The sequence below is a fragment of the Chenopodium quinoa genome, unplaced genomic scaffold (assembly GCF_001683475.1).
Source record: "Chenopodium quinoa cultivar QQ74 unplaced genomic scaffold, ASM168347v1, whole genome shotgun sequence".
Taxonomy (NCBI): domain Eukaryota; kingdom Viridiplantae; phylum Streptophyta; class Magnoliopsida; order Caryophyllales; family Amaranthaceae; genus Chenopodium; species Chenopodium quinoa.
Window position 1 is genome coordinate 1,085,961 of NW_018745003.1, and position 19,554 is coordinate 1,105,514.

The 19,554-nt window shown below is 35.3% G+C and overlaps 2 protein-coding genes across 2 annotated transcripts; one reads left to right on the top strand and one right to left on the bottom strand.

The window, feature by feature from the left end:
• Positions 1-9,274: 9,274 nt before the first annotated feature.
• LOC110707751 (peroxisomal fatty acid beta-oxidation multifunctional protein AIM1-like) lies at positions 9,275-16,784 on the top strand. Its single transcript, XM_021885794.1, has 18 exons — positions 9,275-9,480; positions 9,593-9,664; positions 9,856-9,918; positions 10,011-10,067; positions 10,194-10,261; positions 10,474-10,555; positions 10,636-10,691; positions 11,483-11,785; positions 11,867-11,953; positions 12,158-12,332; positions 12,573-12,694; positions 12,891-13,054; positions 14,790-15,044; positions 15,176-15,297; positions 15,405-15,526; positions 15,608-15,756; positions 15,875-16,013; positions 16,433-16,784. The coding sequence occupies exons 1-18, from the start codon at positions 9,387-9,389 to the stop codon at positions 16,472-16,474; spliced, it is 2,172 nt and encodes a 723-aa protein (XP_021741486.1). The 5' UTR covers positions 9,275-9,386; the 3' UTR covers positions 16,475-16,784.
• A 20-nt stretch (positions 16,785-16,804) lies between these two features.
• LOC110707752 lies at positions 16,805-19,257 on the bottom strand. Its single transcript, XM_021885795.1, has one exon. The coding sequence runs from the start codon at positions 18,935-18,937 to the stop codon at positions 17,096-17,098; it is 1,842 nt and encodes a 613-aa protein (XP_021741487.1). The 5' UTR covers positions 18,938-19,257; the 3' UTR covers positions 16,805-17,095.
• Between the last annotated feature and the right edge of the window lie 297 nt (positions 19,258-19,554).

Consider the following 19,554-nt stretch of genomic DNA (forward strand, 5'->3'; position numbering starts at 1 on the left):
GGAACATTAAAATTCCAACGGAAATAAAATCCGCCGGAATATTAAATTTCCTACGAAAATAAAATCCGTAGGAAATTTCCTACGGAATATTCCGTCGGAACATTAAATTTCCGACAGAATTTTTAGCTTAGTCCGGATTTTGGCTTTTTTTTTTTCAAAAAAAAAAAAAAAAGACAACTTAAAATTCCCGGAACCCTAATTTCCAATCCCTTTCATTTCTCTTTTCTCTTTCCTCTCTTCTGCCTCTTTTCACTTTCCCTCTCCTCTTTCCTCTTCTCTTCCTCCTTCATTCTTTTTCTCTCTCCTGTCCTCTTCTCTCTCGCCTCTCTCTTCTTCTCTTTCTCTCTCATCTCCTCTTCTACAACAACAATTTACTCAACATCAAGTGCTTAGCGTGGCCGGCCACCGCGAACAACAACGGGCGCACCGTCAACAACAACAATCAACGTCAACCGCAACAACCACCGTCGCCAGCCACGTGTTTCAAGGTTTTTGTTTTTGTAGATCTTGTAATTTAGGTTAAAGTGTAGATGTAGTAAATTTTGTATGTAATTGTAATGGTAGTTTATAAAATTTATTACACAATTGTGTCTTTATATATTTCGTTTGATTTTCGATGTTTAATTTTCGTTTTTTTGATTTTCGATGTTAAATTTTCGTTTGATTTTCGATGTTTAATTCTCGTTTTTTTTACTTTCGATGTTTAATTTTTTTCGGGGTTTTTTGGGTTAATTGGTATTTTTTGTTTGCGTTTAATGTGTGGGTGGTGGTGTGGTATGGTGGTGTCGGTGGTGGGTGGGGGCTGGTGTGGTGTGGTGGCTTCGGTTTGGTGTGGGTGGGATTGCGGTAGTGTTGGTGGTGTGGGTGGGATTGTGGTGGCTTCAATTTGGTGTGGGTTGGATTGTGGTGGTGTCAGTGGTGTTTGGTGGGCTGCAGTTGGGGTGGTTTCGGTGGGGTTTGGTGTGGGTCTGGTGTGGTGGCGTCGTTGGTGGGTTAGGGGTGGCGGTGGGGTGGATTGGGGTGTTGAGCAGGGGAGGGGGGAGTTGGTGGATCTGGGTGGGTGGGCTGATTTTTTTTTTATTTTTTTTTTATTCAGCATTCCGATGGAATTTTTGTCGGAAGTATAGTGGTTTCCGATGGAATTTTCCGTCGGAAATTATTGTATAACGACGGAAATCTTTCCGTAGGAACCTTGCGACGGATTTCCCGTTTAAGTCAATTCTGACTCCGACAACCATCATTCCGTCGGAATGGACCTTTCCGACGGAATTTCCGTCGGAATATAGTGGAATTCCTACAAAATGTAATACGACGGTGCATTCCGACGGAATTCTGTCGGAAACCGGCAGTTCCGACGGAATTTCGGGTTATTCCGACGGAATTTTCCGTCGTTGAACGGCTCTTTTAGTAGTGCTCATGCGTAACCCTAATGAGATCGTTGCCCCCAAAATCATGAAGAAATTGACAGATATATATTTCACGAAGGTCACTACATCTGTAGAATCCACTTTCTCCTTATCTTCGCGTCAGGTTGCCTTATGGAAGTCCCAGCAGGGGGATCACACTTTTTCCTGGTTGCGAGCAATCCCAATATCAGGTTTGGGTCAGACTATGAATGGTAAGGCTTACCGTTGTGTTCTTTGCTACCGGTCGGATGTTCCCTTGTTCTCCGTTTCGACACCGTGTTCTGCTTGCTCAAGGGTTTTTGATGGGGATCATGCATTGTCTTGTGCTGGGATGGTGGGTATTAAGGATCGGCATAACATTGTTCGTGATACCCTTGTTGATATTTGCTTTTGGTTTGGGATTTCTGCAAGAAAGGAGGTTAATGTTGGATTGTTTGGAAGGAACGACGGGGCTCTTCGACCAGCAGATCGATGTGTTGCTTTATTCTTGGGATAGAGGCCTTGATGAATGTGTTGAATTGACGTGGTCTTCTCCTTTGACACAATCTGGGTTGTCTGACTTCGCTCCTGGTCGTGTTGTGTCGGCTGCGGCTCAGCGGAAGCGAGACAAGTATGGGGTGAGTTGCAGGGCTATTGGCTATGGTTTTCTTCCTTTCTCCTTTTCTTCATTGGGGGAATTAGAGAAGGATGTTGTTGCGTTGGTGAAGCGGGTTCAGGCATTCACTAGGACTCAGGATATTGGTGCTCGTGCAGCTGCTCACATTTTCAACAGGATCGGGTTCGCTATAGCTAAAAGGGTAGGGGCCCAGATTAATTGCATCTCGGCTCCCCCCACAATTCTTGTAAATGGATTAACTTTGTAGGTTTTTGTTATTATTATTATAATTTAATGTAAATGGATTAACTTTGTAGATTAATTGCATCTCGGCTCCCCCCACTAATAAAATAATAATAATATAAGGGTTAAACCAAACAAACATGTCTACGTATAATACTCTCTTTTTCTAAAAAAAAAAAGAAAAAAGAAAACATGAACATGAAAGTATAAAAACATACTATTAAGTAAAAAGAACATTCTTGGTATTATTGAAACCCAAAGAATATTTTTAATTTACATATACCTTAAAAAAACATAACTGGTAATATAAAGAACATATATTAATCAGACTAAAAAGTACATATTCCATTTCATTTAAAAAAAATATGGATCAAACAAATAAAAGAACATTTATTATAGTTTGATGAACATCATCTTCAACCTCTAGAAATAACACAAATTTAGAAACAAATGCAAAAACTAAAAATAATTGAAAAGTAGATACTTTCAATAACGAATTTGTTAACAAGATCAACCAACAAATATAAATTATCATCAACAAACATCAAAATTATGAAATTTAAAAATAAAAATAAAATAATCTAAAATTACCTTTTAATTGGGTCACGAATTCCTCATGAATTTCACCTTCATTCTCAAAACATCATTCTTATAAGCATTAATAGGGATCTTTAATCATAATCATGATGAAATTCACCACGCATTATCATTTCTCTATATGTAAAATTTTCTCTCACTAAAAAATTCTCTATGGATCTTATAAATTAAATTATAGAAAATTATAAAGAGTAATATTTTAGAAGCTATAAATATAGAAAAGAATTAACAAATTCCTTCAATTAAGGAAGACCTATTTGAAAACTTATTTCTTTTTTCAAAAAAAAAAAAAAAAATATTGCCGTAGTTTTTCATCCGGGTGTACCAAGTATATATATGGTACACTTGGATGTATTATAAAAATTTCAGTGAACTTGTAAGTTCAATAAGTTGAAACATTAAGAGAGTGTTCAACTACTAAGTAATACAAGTATAATTAGAGCCTTCAGAGGAACAATAATACAAGACATTTACCAATCAGTAACATAATATTAAAAGTGAATCTGACATGACACATGTCATATTATGATTAAAAAATTTCCCGCTACTTTTACTTTTCCCTTTTTTTTAAAAAATAAATTCAAGTATTTGATTAATTTCAATTAAAAATATTAATTGTTTTTTTAAAAAATTATTGTTAAATTAACAATTCATAATTAGCTTAAGTAAAAACCATGCGTTGCACGGTACTTAAATTAGTTTACACATATAAGTGAATAGATCGTTGTACACTATAATCTGAATCCTAATTTCAACAAGTTGGTTATTGGTGCAGTGGTGATTGAGACTGCACTTGATAGGGTGAAACCGTGTTCGATCCTCCACAACAACAATTGGGAGGGGAGTGGAACCTAACCAGCCAGAACTGATCCCCGAATTCGGATTAGTCCAAAGGGTGATGAATACTAATTTCAAGGGGGGGGGGAACTATTGTTAACATTTTATGGAACAAATTTGGGGATAATAAGAGTTCAATTTCCTGGTGCAATTGAAAACTAAAACCGCAAATTTAAAATATCAAAAGCAACAATTGAAAAAAGATGAGAATTTTAAGAGATGAAAATAAATCAAAGAAAAATTAAAAATTCCCAATTTAATTTAAATTTTGAGAAAACAAAGATCTGACTCTGGTAGTCTGTACTCTGTAATGAACTAGTGATGTGATAGAAAAAACACAGATAAATTTTCTGTTTGTGCCATGTTCAAAAGATACGGAGTATATTATAAGTCATTCCTGGACACAGTGAATTCATACACTTTTACACAATTTATTTACTCAATTCATATCCAAAATACACCTTTTTTTTTAATCATATTGTCGTAGAGAGACAAAATCAATTTTAAATTACTTTAAGGGCAAAATTAAAGGCAAAATTGTCTAAAAATACCTTGTTTATAAGTCAATTTGAACTAATACTCTACTTTAATTTTGTTGTCAAATAATACCTTGAATTTAATTTTGTTTTTAAAATGGCATATTAATGATAGATTTCGGCCAAAAAGTCAAGTTTCCGGCGTTTGAAGATCAAAGTCAAATATCAGCAAATTGCATCACCATGTTTAACAGTATTAACACATACATATAATGAAGGAGTGTCCTCGATCAAGTACAACAATTACTAGATATAATATAGGATTAATTAAGGAGATTATTAATTCAGTTATTTTAGGAATCGTAATGTTTTGCTAGAAACCAACTACGATTTGCAGGCCTATTATTTAATGGGCTTGCTGCTAAATGTAATCGGATCCTATAAGGTCACACATAAAAGCACGAGATGGAAAAAGCACACCAAGCCCAATAAAGGTTAAGTGGGCGATTATGTGAGTAGTCATTAGTGAGTTGGGCTTGCTAATCTTGTAACCTAATAACTTCTATATATAGGAGCTATTACCGTGTATGAAATATACAATTACAGAGAGAGCAAATACAACGTATAATTTTTCTCATATAACTGCATCCCTGAAAGTGAGAAGAGTGAAAAGTTTCTTCCTCCTTCTTCCGTACTAGCATACGCGAGATTCATCTCGGATTTTGTGGACCAAGTAGAGGAATCACAATTGAGGTTCTGGATCTCCGAAGGAGGACAATCTAAGGCTAACGAGGAGTACACGCATCAAAGGCATATCTAACTACTTTATGTGATTCGTATTATTTATATGCATGAGATCCTGTTTTAGATGTTTAGAAAATGTTCCTGAAATTTCGCTATCGCATCTAATATGTTCCTACATATAAGCGATCTCTTCATTCACTAATTCCATACTATGAGATTGTTATTGGCATGGAGTAGCAGAGTGCAACCGTTTGTTTAAAGAGTGGTGTGAACATGAATATGTAGGTACGGAGTAGTCGTACTGCATAAAACGTGATCTTTTGACAAAATCAGCCTTCTTACTAATGATATAAGACAAGCAATAATGCTATAAGCTCAAGAGCAATAAATGTTAGCAAATGACAATATCGATCATACATGCTTGTGAATTCTAAGTGTAAAATGGCAAACAACAAATAAGTAACAAAATCCAAGAGAACATAACTATTCAATGATGCAACAAAAGGCAAAGCATAATCAACTTTCAGATCCTTCTTCCAAATTTAGGGAAGTTCTCAAGTACATAAGTGAATAAATAAAGATTAATGAATGTCTTCATTGATTTTGAGTGAGATGGCATAATAGTTTGTTATACTATAGTATAATCTAAACCCATTTCATATAGTTATCCAAATTTAAAAACAAGTAACGCATTTCCTTCATTATTGCTATATATATATAGGCATATATGGATACGAGACATAAGCCCAATGACAAGGCATAAAGCACCTTATATAATAATAATAATAATAATAAAAACACTTATTTTTGATAATTGAGGGTAGCATTTTTTGCTAGCCTTAGGGCCAAAGCAAGGCAATACAAGCCAAGGATTCACAAGGCATATTTAATTTAGTCATGATGACGAAGGTGGACCAAGGTATGAATGAGATGGTTTCAGGCACTAGTTAAATATTTCGTGCTCCTTTGGAAAATCTTGAAAGCACTTTGATGCTTAATGTTGCTAGTCAATAAAAATTCTAACTCATTTACAAGTTGTAAAATAAAATTAGGCTTAGTCTTTAGTGTCACATTTTTTAATTAATAATGTACATCTTTTCATTGAGTTAGCTGTAGTCATTGTGTACGACAGTACGAGTAATGTGAAACTACCTAGCAAAACCACACCAACTTTCATTATTAATGTAGTATTTTAGGCATTTTACCAAACTTAAAGTACCAATGAAACTTCCCCTTCAAATAAAAAAAAACGAGTTTGATATTCCAATGCTGTTTCGTCACTTCAGATTTCACATGAAAGTTAAGCTCATTGGTCCAATCTCATTTCCTTGAAAAACTCATTGCATTTTCATGCATCTTTCTTCCTTGACTTGAATTGACTTTACTGCTCCTCAAAGGCTCAAACATATCGACGACTTCAGCGGTCCTTCTCATATTTTATTACTCCGTAACTAAACAAAACATGCACCCTATTACATTATTAAGCTAGAGTTTAATGTGTTTTTATTATGTAATAATAAAACGACAATCAATTGTGCAATTATTTTAGTTTAAAAACAATGTTGTGTACTTTTATAATGATGTTTATGTTTATTCACTCGTATTATTTTTTTTTACTTTTTATTTTTAATATAATGTTTATATGCTTTTATTCTGTAATTATTATTACCAATCTGATTTTATACGAGTATATGTTTTGTAAAAAATAAAAATACTAAAATTGTCCAAATTTCACGTAATGTAATTGGGTGCATAATTTACTTTGCGATTGATTATTTTACGTACTATCACATCTTAAACTTCTTTTATTACTCCCCTAACCTCATTTCGTTTTATTATACACCGTAATTAACTCAATCTTGTAAAACGTTAGTTATACCGACTAAAGTGTGCTCCATGACATTTAATACAAACAAATTAAAAGAAGCATCATTATCGTGGTCATGCCCACACCAATGCTACAGCCTGCAAATCCTGCAACAGTGCAATGCCATTAACTCATTAAGTTAAAGAACATACTACGTATTTGCTTTGCAAGTATGAGTGATATGACTAGTAGGGTCGCCACAGTGTGCATGTTTCTCGTGGTAGATATTCCATAAAGACCAATCAGTACGTAGTGCCTAAAATAATCTTCTTTTTTTCTCCCTTTTTATGGTAGGTATAAGGTTTAGAACTTTTTTGATGATTAGTTGGTATTTAAGGCCTCATTTGGTTGGCACGGAAAATAAATTCTCATAGAAAGTTATATTTTATAGGAAATTATTTTCAAATAATTGGTTGACACAAAAAATAAATTATCATAGAAAGTTGTATTTCATGGGAAATTATTTCCCAAATAAAATTTGTAAGGTTTTCTTTAAATTGTTTGGTTGTGACAATGGTAACTTGGAATTCCCATGAATTTTGAAAGATCAAGGGGGGCCTAGGTAATTTACTTCCTACATTTTGGGGGAAGTGGAAATTCCCATGAATTCCAACTTCCCCCAATTTTGCTTTTTTATGTCAACCAAACAACTATCCAAATTACAAAATCCCATGAATTTTCACTTACCCCATTTTATTTTGGCCTTGTTTAGCAAATGGTTGTTGGCTGGTTTGATCACTTGGCTTGTTTCACCAGCTAGCTAGCTAGCTAGCTGTTTATAATGGCTTTTGAAATGGGTTGTTTATGCTAGCTGTTTATAAAAGTGTTTCGTAAATTTTGTTTTGTTGGCTATTTATGAGATAATTTGTGGGCCAACAAGCCAAAAGCCAACAAAAAAAAGCTACTCATAGCAGCCTTTTCATTTTAGCTTAGAAGACATTTTTTTCGCTAACTAAAAAGCCAATTACCAAACACTTAAATCCACATAAAAGCCAACTTTTCATTTTGGCTGTTTGATTCCACGCAAAAAAGCCAAAAGCTAACCAAAAAAACCATTTACCAAACATGGCCTTTGTCAACCAAACAACCTCTAATTGATATAACTTGTTGCATTACCTGATTTGATTTGCTAGTTGTGAATAACGGTAGGTAAATAACTACTAATTATTAGTTTTTTTTAGTGTATGTTAAAAAAAAAAAAAAAAAAAAAACAAAAAAAAAACTAAATGTTCAATAAGCTAATTGTTTTTTAAAAACCTCACATTTTAAACCTTTTTAGAAAATTTCTAAAAGAGTTTTTTGACCCCAATAAGCTCTTTCAATAAGCTATGTATCAAATCCTCAAATCAACTTTTTTTATTTGTTCAAACCCTGATAAGGATATGGTAACTTGTTTAGGCAAAAAGAGGTTTGCTAAAATCAACAATTCATTTTATTTATTTAGGTAAGAACAAAACTATCCTTAGGGCAATAGCAGTAAGAGGTTTGTTATGAGGTTTGTCTTGCCTTTATAAACAAACCTCTTATTGTTGGAAGAAGAAAATTTTGAAGAGGTTTGTAAAAACAAATCGGTTTGTGTTTTGCACCATTTGCTTCACATGAAGACAAGGGGAGCTCGGAGGGGCCCACTTTTAATTTTCTTTATTTTTTATTTGAGTGAATTTAATGAATTTATTTTTTATTTGGGTGAATTTAATGAATTATATTGACATTGGTTACATACATATACTTGTAAACAAGTTTATCTATTGTTGATGAAAGGTTTGTAGAGGAGTTTGTATGAAGATGATATGACAAGGGAACAAACCTCTTCTATTGCTATTGCCTTTATACTCCATATTTTGTACTGAAATATGCAAATATATTTTAAATGCACATGCATACTTAAAAAAAAAAAAAAAAATAAATAACTTGATAAAGTTAGTTTCAAAACTATCCTATTACTCCCTTTGTCCCAATTGCAAATAAATGGGTCAAATTTCAAAAAATTTGACCATAAATTCCCATTAATCAACAAGAGATGATATAGTCATGTGAGGTATTGTTAGATTCATCTCATTGTGTATTTTATTAATATCAAGTTTTTATAATTTTTACGTGTATGGTACGAAAAAATGAAAATCGTCAAAAAATACGGGTCATATATTAAAAAGAAGAAATGTTCAAAATGAAGTTATGTACGATTTAAAACATGTGTTGGAGACCGTAAAAAGCGAAATGGAAAAAAAAATAAAAATTTGACACATAAAGTATGTAATATGTATCAAAATTATCCTAATCGCATATTAAAATTACATGTAATTGAACGTATGTTATAATCGAATTCACTAACCACTCTCACATATCACACCAAATCACCAATGCACCAATAGTCAATGTTCTCCCCTCTATTCAACCCCACACATTAAAAATGGAACAAAAGTTTTAGTAATTTTCTTTATTTATTCCAACATCTAAAACACTAAAATAAGCAACCTATAAATAGACACAAAATCCAGCTTTGTCTTAATTAATTAAACATAATAATTTTACACGTAATTCTTTCTGATCAAAATCATTCATTCTTTCATTTTCTCCGCCTTATTTTTTCTCTTTCTCTCTCCATATCGAAAATAATCCCAATGGCGGGAGCTCGAATTTCAATGGAGGTCGGCAACGATGGCGTCGCTCTCATCACTCTTTCTAATCCTCCTGTTAATTCGCTTGCGATTCCAAGTTTGTTCTTCTGTTCTCTATTTATTATTTTTGCTTCGTTTTTTGTTTTTTTTTTCAATTTAAATTGCGGATTATGATTTTTTTTCGATTTTTTTGGTTGTTTTTGGTGTAGTAATTAATGGATTGAAAGAGAAATACGATGAAGCGATGCGTCGAAATGACGTCAAAGCTATCGTCATCACCGGTAAGTGGGAACGATTTCTCAGAAGTTCTCAGAATTTTTTTTTTATTTTTTTTTTGTGGTGATTTTTATTGCATTTTTATTTCTGAATAAGTAGGAATTTCAGAATTTGAATTTATTCTGAATTTTGTGGGTTGATTTGTGTATGATTACTGTTTCCTGAAAATGATAGTGTATTTACTGCTCAATTTTAGGTGAGAATGGGAGGTTTTCAGGTGGATTTGACATCAATGTTTTTCAGAAAGTTCATCAGACTGGTAAATTTTGCTTACTTGAATGTTGTTGCTTTTGTGGAATGAATGTATAAGATTGGCTGTGAAATTGATTGTGAGGGTTTATGATTTGGCAGGGGATGTGTCGGTTTTGCCGGATGTGTCGGTTGATCTTTTGGTCCATACAATTGAAGGTCCTTGCTTTAATTTAGCATTAGAGTTTGATTTGATTTGTTGTAAATCATATGATAATCATGTTAATATACTGATGTTGCATGAGTTGAAATGTTCTTGATGATATGCTGGTTTGTTGACTTAAGGTGCTGGAAAGCCGTCTGTTGCTGCCGTACAAGGACTTGCACTTGGGGGTGGCTTAGAATTGGCTATGGTTTGTGTTATTATACTTTCACCTGAGGGTGCCTTTTGTTTTCATTATTCTATATAATTTAAATATCTCACTTGTCATTTGCAAATAGGGTCTACTTTAAGAGATACTTGAGCCAGGAAAAATAAAAAATTGATTAACACTTTTAACTATGTGATTACTTTCCTCAGTTCCATTCCAATATTTAAGTATGAGATTTCTTGCACCGTTTGCAGGGATGTCATGCTCGCATATCTGCACCAAAAGCACAACTTGGTTTGCCTGAGCTATCACTTGGAGTTATTCCGGGTTTTGGAGGTTAGGAGATTTGCCATTTATCCTAATTGCACACTTCCTCTAGAGTTGAATTTGAAACGAGATTATGGACATTTATACAGGGACACAACGTCTTCCCAGGCTTGTTGGTCTAAAAACGGCTGTTGAGATCATGCTGGTAAGCCTTGACCTCCCTCATATCATGTTAAAGAATATGCTATGCATGAATGCATGATTACCATTTTCAAATTGTCATCAATTAATCATAATTTTTGTTTTCCAAATATTGTGAGTATGCAAATTGTCCCACTGAGATGGACATAGAATTAATTTTGATATTATTACTGTTGTATTTTTAAGTGTTTATACTTTATATATGGTGGTTGATATTAGATCTTCTGCATCAAAAATTTTGATATCTTTTATGGAAGAAATTTTTAGCAGCGTATTGCTTAAAGTTGCGAATATCCTAGCTTTGGGGAATCATGGTTGAGTTATAGATTGATTGTCACTCTGATTAATGTTCAGTCGAAAGTGATTCATGAGAAATACATGCCCAATTGCCCATCTATGCACTTAACTAGGATTTATATATTAATCTAAAATAAATTAATGGGTGGAAAAGTAATCGGATACTTATCTATTTGTGTATTATCTCCTCAAAAACGAGCCAGAAATGAGTGCTAATGAAGCTCAGTGGTTTTGCATTGTTTGCAACAAAATGAGGCCTCTTAATTGTCTTTCAGCTCAGTAGATTAAAATTTGAAACTATTCTTTTGGAAGTCCTTTGTCATCAACAAGAGCCTCAGCATACTTTGTGATTGTTTTTTTTAACATAAACACATTTCTTGTTCGACATGGCATTTTATGCTTTAGCTCTAGTTTCTAATTTAAAAATTAGATGTGCTTTTTTTTTTCCTTCAAGGTTATACGTTGTAAATTTCTGTGCTTTCTGATATCTTTCCAAAGTCATCAAAACCAATAACATCTGAGGAAGGAATGAAGCTTGGCCTTATTGATGCTGTTGTGCCTCCTCAAGAGCTGCTGAAAGTATCACGCTTGTGGGCTTTGGATATTGCAGAGGGCCGGAAACCTTTCGTACGCGCCCTCCACATGTCAGAAAAGCTAGGTTCCATCTCTGAAGCACATGAATTCCTGATGGCAGCGAGACAAAAGGCAAAACAGACTGCTCGAAACATGCCTCAGCACCAAGCCTGTCTTGATGTTATCGAGGAGGGTATAGTGCATGGAGGTTATGCTGGGGTCTTAAAGGTATTTGAGTGTGAAGGTTTCATATTTTATGAATGGTTTTACAACAAATTTTGAATCTGATAATTACTATTATTGTTATAGGAGGCCAAAGTTTTCAAAGAGCTTGTTTTAACAGATACTGCCAAAGGTCTGGTGCATGTGTTTTTTGCTCAGCGTATGACATCAAAGGTAATTAATTAATCTCCTTTTCCTTCTTCTGTCTCATCCAAAAAAGGGGGCATTTGAGATGTTGACTGACTGACTCTACCCTTACATTTACTGGCAAATTGGCAATACTTCAATAATTTGTCACTGATGGTTGCTATTCCTTCTAATAAAGGTACATGTCTAATTTTTTTTATTTTTTTAAATGTTCCTATGCGTTTGTGACAGGTTCCTGGTGTTTCTGATGTTGGACTGAAACCAAGACGTATGAAGAAAGTTGCTGTTATTGGTGGGGGCTTAATGGGTTCTGGCATTGCAACTGCCCTACTCTTGGGAAATATACAAGTTGTGTTGAAGGAAGTAAATGCTGAATTTCTTGACAGGGGAATTAAATCCATTCAAGGTAGTTTTATCCTTCCATCAGATATTGTGTTCTTTGGCTCTCTTTCCTCTAAAAGTTTGAGGTAGATGAAGTGATGTCAAAAATAGAAATTGAGTGATTGACCTTTACTTCTCTTTTGCATGTAGTGACTGGGTTACCTTTCCTGTCCCCAATACAGACCTATTTTCTAATTGATATTGAATCGACAATACTCCTTTAGTCAGTATTTAATGTCATTGTATCTTATATTACATGTGGCAGGCAATATAAGAGGCTTAGTGTCGAGAGGGAAGCTGGTGAAGGACAAGGCAGAGAAAGCGCTTTCATTGCTCCAAGGTGTATTGGACTACTCAGAATTTAAAGATGCTGATATGGTCATTGAGGTTAGTTGTCTTAAACTCTTTACATGCTAAGTTAGGTGCAGATGATGACAAAAGATAAGAATTTTTCTTGTACTACCTTTGTTTCAAAATATTTTGCTTAGATTGGGTAGTAATTGTAATTGCATATAGTGGCCTGATTCAGGGAGGCTCATAATTTTAGAATAACTTGCTAAGATTGTCTGATCCTGTCTTCCAGGCTGTTGTCGAAAATGTTCCTTTGAAACAAACAATTTTTAGTGACCTTGAGAAAACCTGCCCTCCACATTGCATTCTAGCAACTAACACATCAACTATTGACCTCAATGTGGTTGGTGAAAAGACCAGTTCTCAGGAACGTATTATTGGTGCACATTTTTTCAGGTTTGGTGCTTTTCTTATTCTTTATTTTTTTAGCAGCTGTGAGATAAATTTTGCTTGATTTTTTTTTTTTTTTTTTTTTTTTTTTTTTTTTGCTAATTTGTTGCTGATTTGCCTCCAATAAATTGTGGGCCGCTAAACGTCGCCCTCGAATTTCTAACTAACGCCCGCAAAATAACCTAAAATGACGTACGTAGCCTTGTTATAAAAATATTAAACATTATCGAATTTACTCTTCAATCAGTAAAAATGGCCATAGCATTGAGTATAATAATATATACTACTGCATAAATAGTGTCTAGTACATCTCCCAGCCTAAACAAATTAAAACAAAGTTGCCCATTATTTGCTCCAGGCAAGAATTAAAAGCCAAATTAATATATATTCGTAACTTTAATATATATTCATAACTTTAATATATCAAAAGGTTCTAACTCTAATCTGCAAATTCTCTTAAGATTAGTGCACGTTATTGCTTTCTTTCTTCCTTTTCTTCTGGTACAGATGAATAGTGTGAAACGCCCACTAACTTCCCCCGTCATTCAATTAGAATTTTTTTTTTCTCGCCAGAAACTAAAAAAGGGCAGAAACGTCCACTTTTTTCGCCAGATCTAGGGTGAAACGCCTAGATCTTTCGAATAACCGTATGGGTGATCGAAATTTCTAGGCGTTTCAGCCTAGATCTGGCGAGAAAAGTGGGCGTTTCCGCCAATTCCAGAAAAAGAAAAAAAAAAATAATAATAATAAACTGACCTTGTCTCCGGCGACTCCTTCGACGACGGCCTTCCCCTTGTCCCTCGGCATTTCCACGCGAAATTATATTAAGCTAGTATAAGGAGGTGGTGTGGGTTGGTAAATGGTGGTGGTGGTGGTGGTGGTTTAAAGGGAGAACATTTTTTAAAGATTGAGAAGATTAATGGTGGCAGGTGCTTTGTTAAAGAGAGAAAATTCTGGTTGTGGTAAATGGTGGTGGTGGGTTAAATTTATGATTGTAAGGGTAAATTCTTTGTTTATAACTATGAGGGTAAATTTGTAAACATATTTTATTTTGCGGGCGTTAGTTAGAGATTTGAAGGCGGTTTGAGGCTACAGTACTTTTTCCTTCGAGGACCAAACTTTTGTCTTGTATTGAAATGATATTACATCCTCTTTCTTTGTAATACCACCTGTTCTGCTGTTCATGAAGCATCCCGCTTTCTACATCAGAAGTCTTATACTGTGTAGACTGATATCTGACATTATAAATCTGTGGCAAGAGGTCAGAGGAAGTATCGAAGTACCCATTCATCTTTTCTTGTGGGAATTGCATGTGGCCTCTTCATTTCTTTTGATCAATACCAGAAAAATAAGAACCTGTTCTTGATGAAATTCAGATGCGTTCTTAATAGATCCTTGATCACTTTTCAGTGATTGGCCCAATTTCATGTTTTTGCCACATGTTGGCCAATATTTCATCCTCTTCCTGCCCAAAATTTTTGTGCAAATTGTCAAGAACATTTAGAAAGAGATAGTACTAAATTATAGCAATAGAAAATCATCTTAGACTGAGGCTGAGAGTGATTCCCCGTGAACAGCAAAATCCATCGCGTACAGATGCCTTACTAAGGTTCTCTCTGCGATGCTGATTTTTGTTGTGAAGCTCAACTGATCTGTTCAGTTGTAATATGGTATTTGTTATATTATTTTGCAATCGTGGCTTTGTATTCTTCTAATTCTACTAAGGCTTTCTGATTGACAGTCCTGCGCATGTCATGCCTCTCCTGGAGATTGTGCGGACAAATAAGACTTCGGCTCAAGTTATTCTTGATCTCATCTCAGTTGGTAAAACAATTAATAAGGTGCCTGTTGTGGTCGGTAATTGTACTGGATTTGCTGTCAATAGGGCTTTCTTCCCATACTCCCAGAGTGCTCATCTTTTGGCAAACTTGGGAGTTGATATCTTCAGGATTGACAGAGTGATTTGTGATTTTGGCTTGCCTATTGGCCCTTTCCAGTAATTTTCTCCACCTTCTCATGATGTGTCATAATTTTACATTTAATTCCATCTTTCTGGTCGATATTTATTCGTTGTCATCAACTTGAGGGCTATATGGACGGTGAATGAGCACTTTATAAATTTTCCAGGCTTCAAGATTTAGCTGGATATGGAGTTGCACTTGCAGTAGCAAAAGAATTTGATGCTTCCTTCTCTGATCGTACTTTTAAGTCACCATTAGTTGAACTTCTTGTCAAAAATGGGCGTAATGGTAAATAATGATGATCATTGCTATAAAGCCTGCTGATTGCTGAATTTATTCTAGATTTTTTTATCTTATCTGTTGTCATAATTCTGTTGACGTTTCTGGCATCACAGGTAAAAACAATGGGAAAGGATACTATGTTTATGAAAAGGGTAGCAAGCCAAAACCTGATTTCTCCGTGCTGCCCATCATTGAAGAATCTAGGAGGGTGACTAATATTATGCCAGGCGGAAAGGTAAAGAAGTGATAGTAGCAGTCTTAAATTAAATTCTCGTAAGTAGTGAATCTTTGGTGAGCTCTCTCCCTTTCTATGCAGCCTATATCTGTATCAGACCAAGATATTTTGGGGATGATACTCTTTCCAGTGGTGAATGAGGCATGTCGTGTTCTAGATGAAGGAGTGGTGGTTCGAGCATCTGATCTTGATGTAGCTTCTGTTCTTGGGATGAGTTTCCCTTCATATCGGTCTGTCTTTCAACTGGATTGACTTTTGAGTTTGAAAATTTTTCTGAAAATTCTTACTTTTAGAGAGCAATGTAAATATTTAATGGCAAGTTACTGAAATTTTTTTACATTCTTGCAGTGGTGGTCTTGTTTTCTGGGCTGATACTGTTGGGCCAAGCCATATATACAATTGTCTGAAGAAGTGGTCGAACCTGTACGGCAATTTCTTTAAACCATCTCGATTCTTGGAGGAAAGAGTTACCAAAGGCTTGTTACTGGTTAGTGCATTATCTTTTTCCCAGCTGCCATTTCTTTCTTTTATTGCATCAACTATTGTGATCGTTATATTTCTTCTAGGATTCGTGGAAATTAATTATCATTTCTGAAGAGAAGCATTTCTGGCATTTGTCAGAAATAACTATCTTCCCAATCCTCCTAGTAATAGAAGGAAAAAAAAAATGAAAGAAAGAAAAGGGACGCTATGAAAAATCTAGTGTTCTTGATTTTGCTTAAATAATGGAGTATTTATTAGTGGATCAGAAAGTCTTTCAATAATTATACAGATAATAGTTAAGTTTTTATAATGTCATCCAATTTATTTGTGGATTTAAAATGAACGTGCCACCTTTTGCAATGATTTTTATAAGGGAACACCAAAATGTCTGCCTCACAGTGTAGCATATCCTCTTTCTTGCAGAGTGCACCTGCTTCATCATCAGCTTCAAAGTCGCGCTTGTAGGATGTCACCACGCTGAGAAAGGAATCTGACAAAGGAATCATTTGACATTCCGTGGCTCACTACATACAGTGAGATCTAGTTTTAGGAGTTCACATCAGTTGTTCAATAATCCCCTCCCCTTCACTCTCCTTTAGCCGTCCTCCCCTTTCCTCGCAAAGATTGTGGTAAGGGAAAGGATAGAGATCTAAATAAAAGTATTGTAACAATCAAATAGATTGATTCTAAAAATGAAATTGTATAAAAGAAATCGAGTTGCATTTTATTGCAGAACAATGTTATAATTTATAAAACTGTGCTCAATTTCTCTCAACTATGGTATATGATTCACAGTTTTTGTAGTTAGCATAACATGGCACGTTGGTCTGAAATGACTAGCCTAGCGCAGGGTACAGATCCAACAGAGGCATAGCCAGCAGTTTCATTTATTATCCTTCTATTTTCGTAACTAGTAATTTTTTAAAATTTAAGGAAAACTCCCAAACCTCTGATTGCTTAAAAAAAAAAAAAAAAAAAGCACTTACAGGTTACAACACTAATAGTTTACTACTACTAAATTCAAGGAACTTGGAGAACTCTTACATAAAATGGTGCAGGCAGAACTTCAAAGTGAAAAACAATGGTTCACTTCTCCAGTTCGATTTCGCCATCTAAAATCGCATGCCTTGTTAATACAATTTCCTTGACAAGATTTCTGTAGGTAAAAGGTCTAACAGCAGCTCTCAGAAAAAGTTCAGGAGGAATTTTACTCTTCTTAGTCTTCTTCCTCCAAGGTCCCATCCCAATAGTTCTCCATTCTTCTGGACTCACCTTGGCTCTTTTACCCCGCATAGAAGTCTCACCGTCACTGTCGTTGCTCTTGCCATCATTATCGCCATCATTCTTGTAACTACCACTACTTTCACTCTTCTCCATTGCCTTTAACTGCCTTTCATACACTTTGCTCGTTCTTTCAACACTTTTTTTCACAAAATTCTCCATCTCATTATTATCTTTAATTGCCTTCTCAAACTCAGTTTTCCAATAATTCTCATCCTCTTCATCATCTAAATCATCTTCTTGCAATCCCAATCCCTCATTCTCCTCCTCATTTGTGTTCACCACAACATTGTCATCTGCGTCGTAATCATCCTCCTCATCCTCATCATTGTCATTGTTATCATTATTGTCATCCTCAATCCATTCACTAAACTCTAAATTAGCATTTAGACGATTCAAACTACCACCCTCGTCATCATCATCAGGAGCATCACATCCCATCTCCATCTCCTCCAACTTGGCCTTCCATTCCTTAGTCCAAGGATGCAAGAGCTGAACAGGATGATTCGTCAACAAAAACTCCAAACATTTAGACTTCTTATCATCACTCAACTTCTCATAAGCCTTGACTACATCATCCACATACGCCTTCTGACTCGCCTTCACAATCTTACACAACCCACCAAAGTAAGTAACCAATTCAATTCTCCCCTCATCATCCTCCAACTCAAACAAATAGTCATTCTCCGTTTCCGGGTCAAGAAACGGCAGCATTGCCCTAAAGAAGTTCACCTGAGGCTCGAATCGACATTGATAAACCGGTCTCTTAACATAGATTATATCAGGCCTCATCCAAGCTGCACATTGAGTGATCATTGCCCTAGTCTTATTCCCCAACCTCCCCATCAAATTCCACTTATCCAACCTTTGATCCCCGGCTTCGAGCACAACCTCACACACCAAAGTCCACTGCTCCCACGGCAGATCACCAAGCCGCCATCTCGGGTGCCTAACAAACACCCAATAGTTCTGTAAACCCAAAGTCATATCGAATGATCGCAATCGATTCCCAAAACTCTCAGCCATCTCATGCTGCTCAATCTTCTCCCACTCTTCCTGGTCTCTAACCTCACCAATGATTGTGGCACACTCATCAGACATTCTTCCACGAATCGGGTCACCAACAACAATCCCACGCCAAGAATAAGGTCCAAATTCACCATACTTATACCAATCATAAGGGTGCTTAAGTCTTGGATCATCTTTACTCATAAACCTAACCATTCTATCATATCCTAACCCAATCATCTGTAATTCATCTTCAGAAAAATTATCAGGGTAACTTTTATGTGGGTTTTTCAGCCTATAAAACAGGCTTTCGGCCAACTTTCGGGACTTTCGCCGCGCATTGCGCTTCGCCTCGCGGCGAAGCTCGGCGCTGCCTTCAATGCGGCCGGTTTTGGGGGTTTTCTTGCTGCGTCCGGCGGAAGGTGGGTGGGGAAGAAGGCGGCGATTGGTGGCGGAATTTTGGTGGGTAATTGAAGGGGGTGGTTTAGGGTTTTGGTAGGGTTTAAGGAAACAAGAAACAGGGGATTTGGGGATAGAAATTGGGTTGAAGGGTTTTGTGAAAAGAGGGTGTTTCCATTTTTGGGAGGAGAGAGAAAATGGGTTTAAGGATTTGGAGAAGGTGAGATCTTGTGTTAACATCTGGAATTGATTGTGAAGAAGAAAGGGGTGAAAGAGTAGATAGAATGTAATGAAGAGCAGAAACAGAGGATAAACAGATAAACTGATACTTGTATTACAATATTTAAAAGTTGATTAGAAAATTGATCCAAGTTTTATCTTAATTTTACTTTACCTTATCACTTACCAGCGAAGAAAAAAAAAAAAAAAAAAAAAAAAAAAAAAAAAAAACCTCCAAGTGAGAACAATAGGAAAATGTCATTTTTATGCGTTTTCTCTCATAAATTTAACTTTTTTCAATTCTTAAACAACACCCACTCATAATCTATTGCTAGCCTTGATTTTCATTATTTTTTTTATTGGCAAAGTGTTTTTGGTAGCCTAAGAGCAAGTATATTTGAAAACATTAGGAATGATTTGAGAGAATTCTTCGATTTGTTTGGAACTTCAAATTTTGTTCATTACAAACATTTACGATTAGAAACTTTGAGTTTTTTTTGTCTTGTTCCTCCCCCTACTTTATAGTAATAAAGTATGAGTTGACAACTTTGTCCTTAGATATAAATTTCTTGATTAAGTTACTACTCTCTTCAACCCTTTTTGTTTGTCTCATATTCCTTTTTATTTATGGTGTTCCT

Excerpts from the sequence above, each read along its gene's own strand:
- LOC110707751 (XM_021885794.1), top strand. The coding sequence starts at position 9,387 with ATGGCGGGAGCTCGAATTTCAATGGAGGTCGGCAACGATGGCGTCGCT. Across the intron at positions 10,556-10,635 it reads AGTTATTCCGGGTTTTGGAG|GGACACAACGTCTTCCCAGG; the intron begins GTTAGGAGATTT and ends ACATTTATACAG. Across the intron at positions 11,786-11,866 it reads GTTATGCTGGGGTCTTAAAG|GAGGCCAAAGTTTTCAAAGA; the intron begins GTATTTGAGTGT and ends TTATTGTTATAG.
- LOC110707752 (XM_021885795.1), bottom strand. The coding sequence starts at position 18,937 with ATGTTAACACAAGATCTCACCTTCTCCAAATCCTTAAACCCATTTTCT.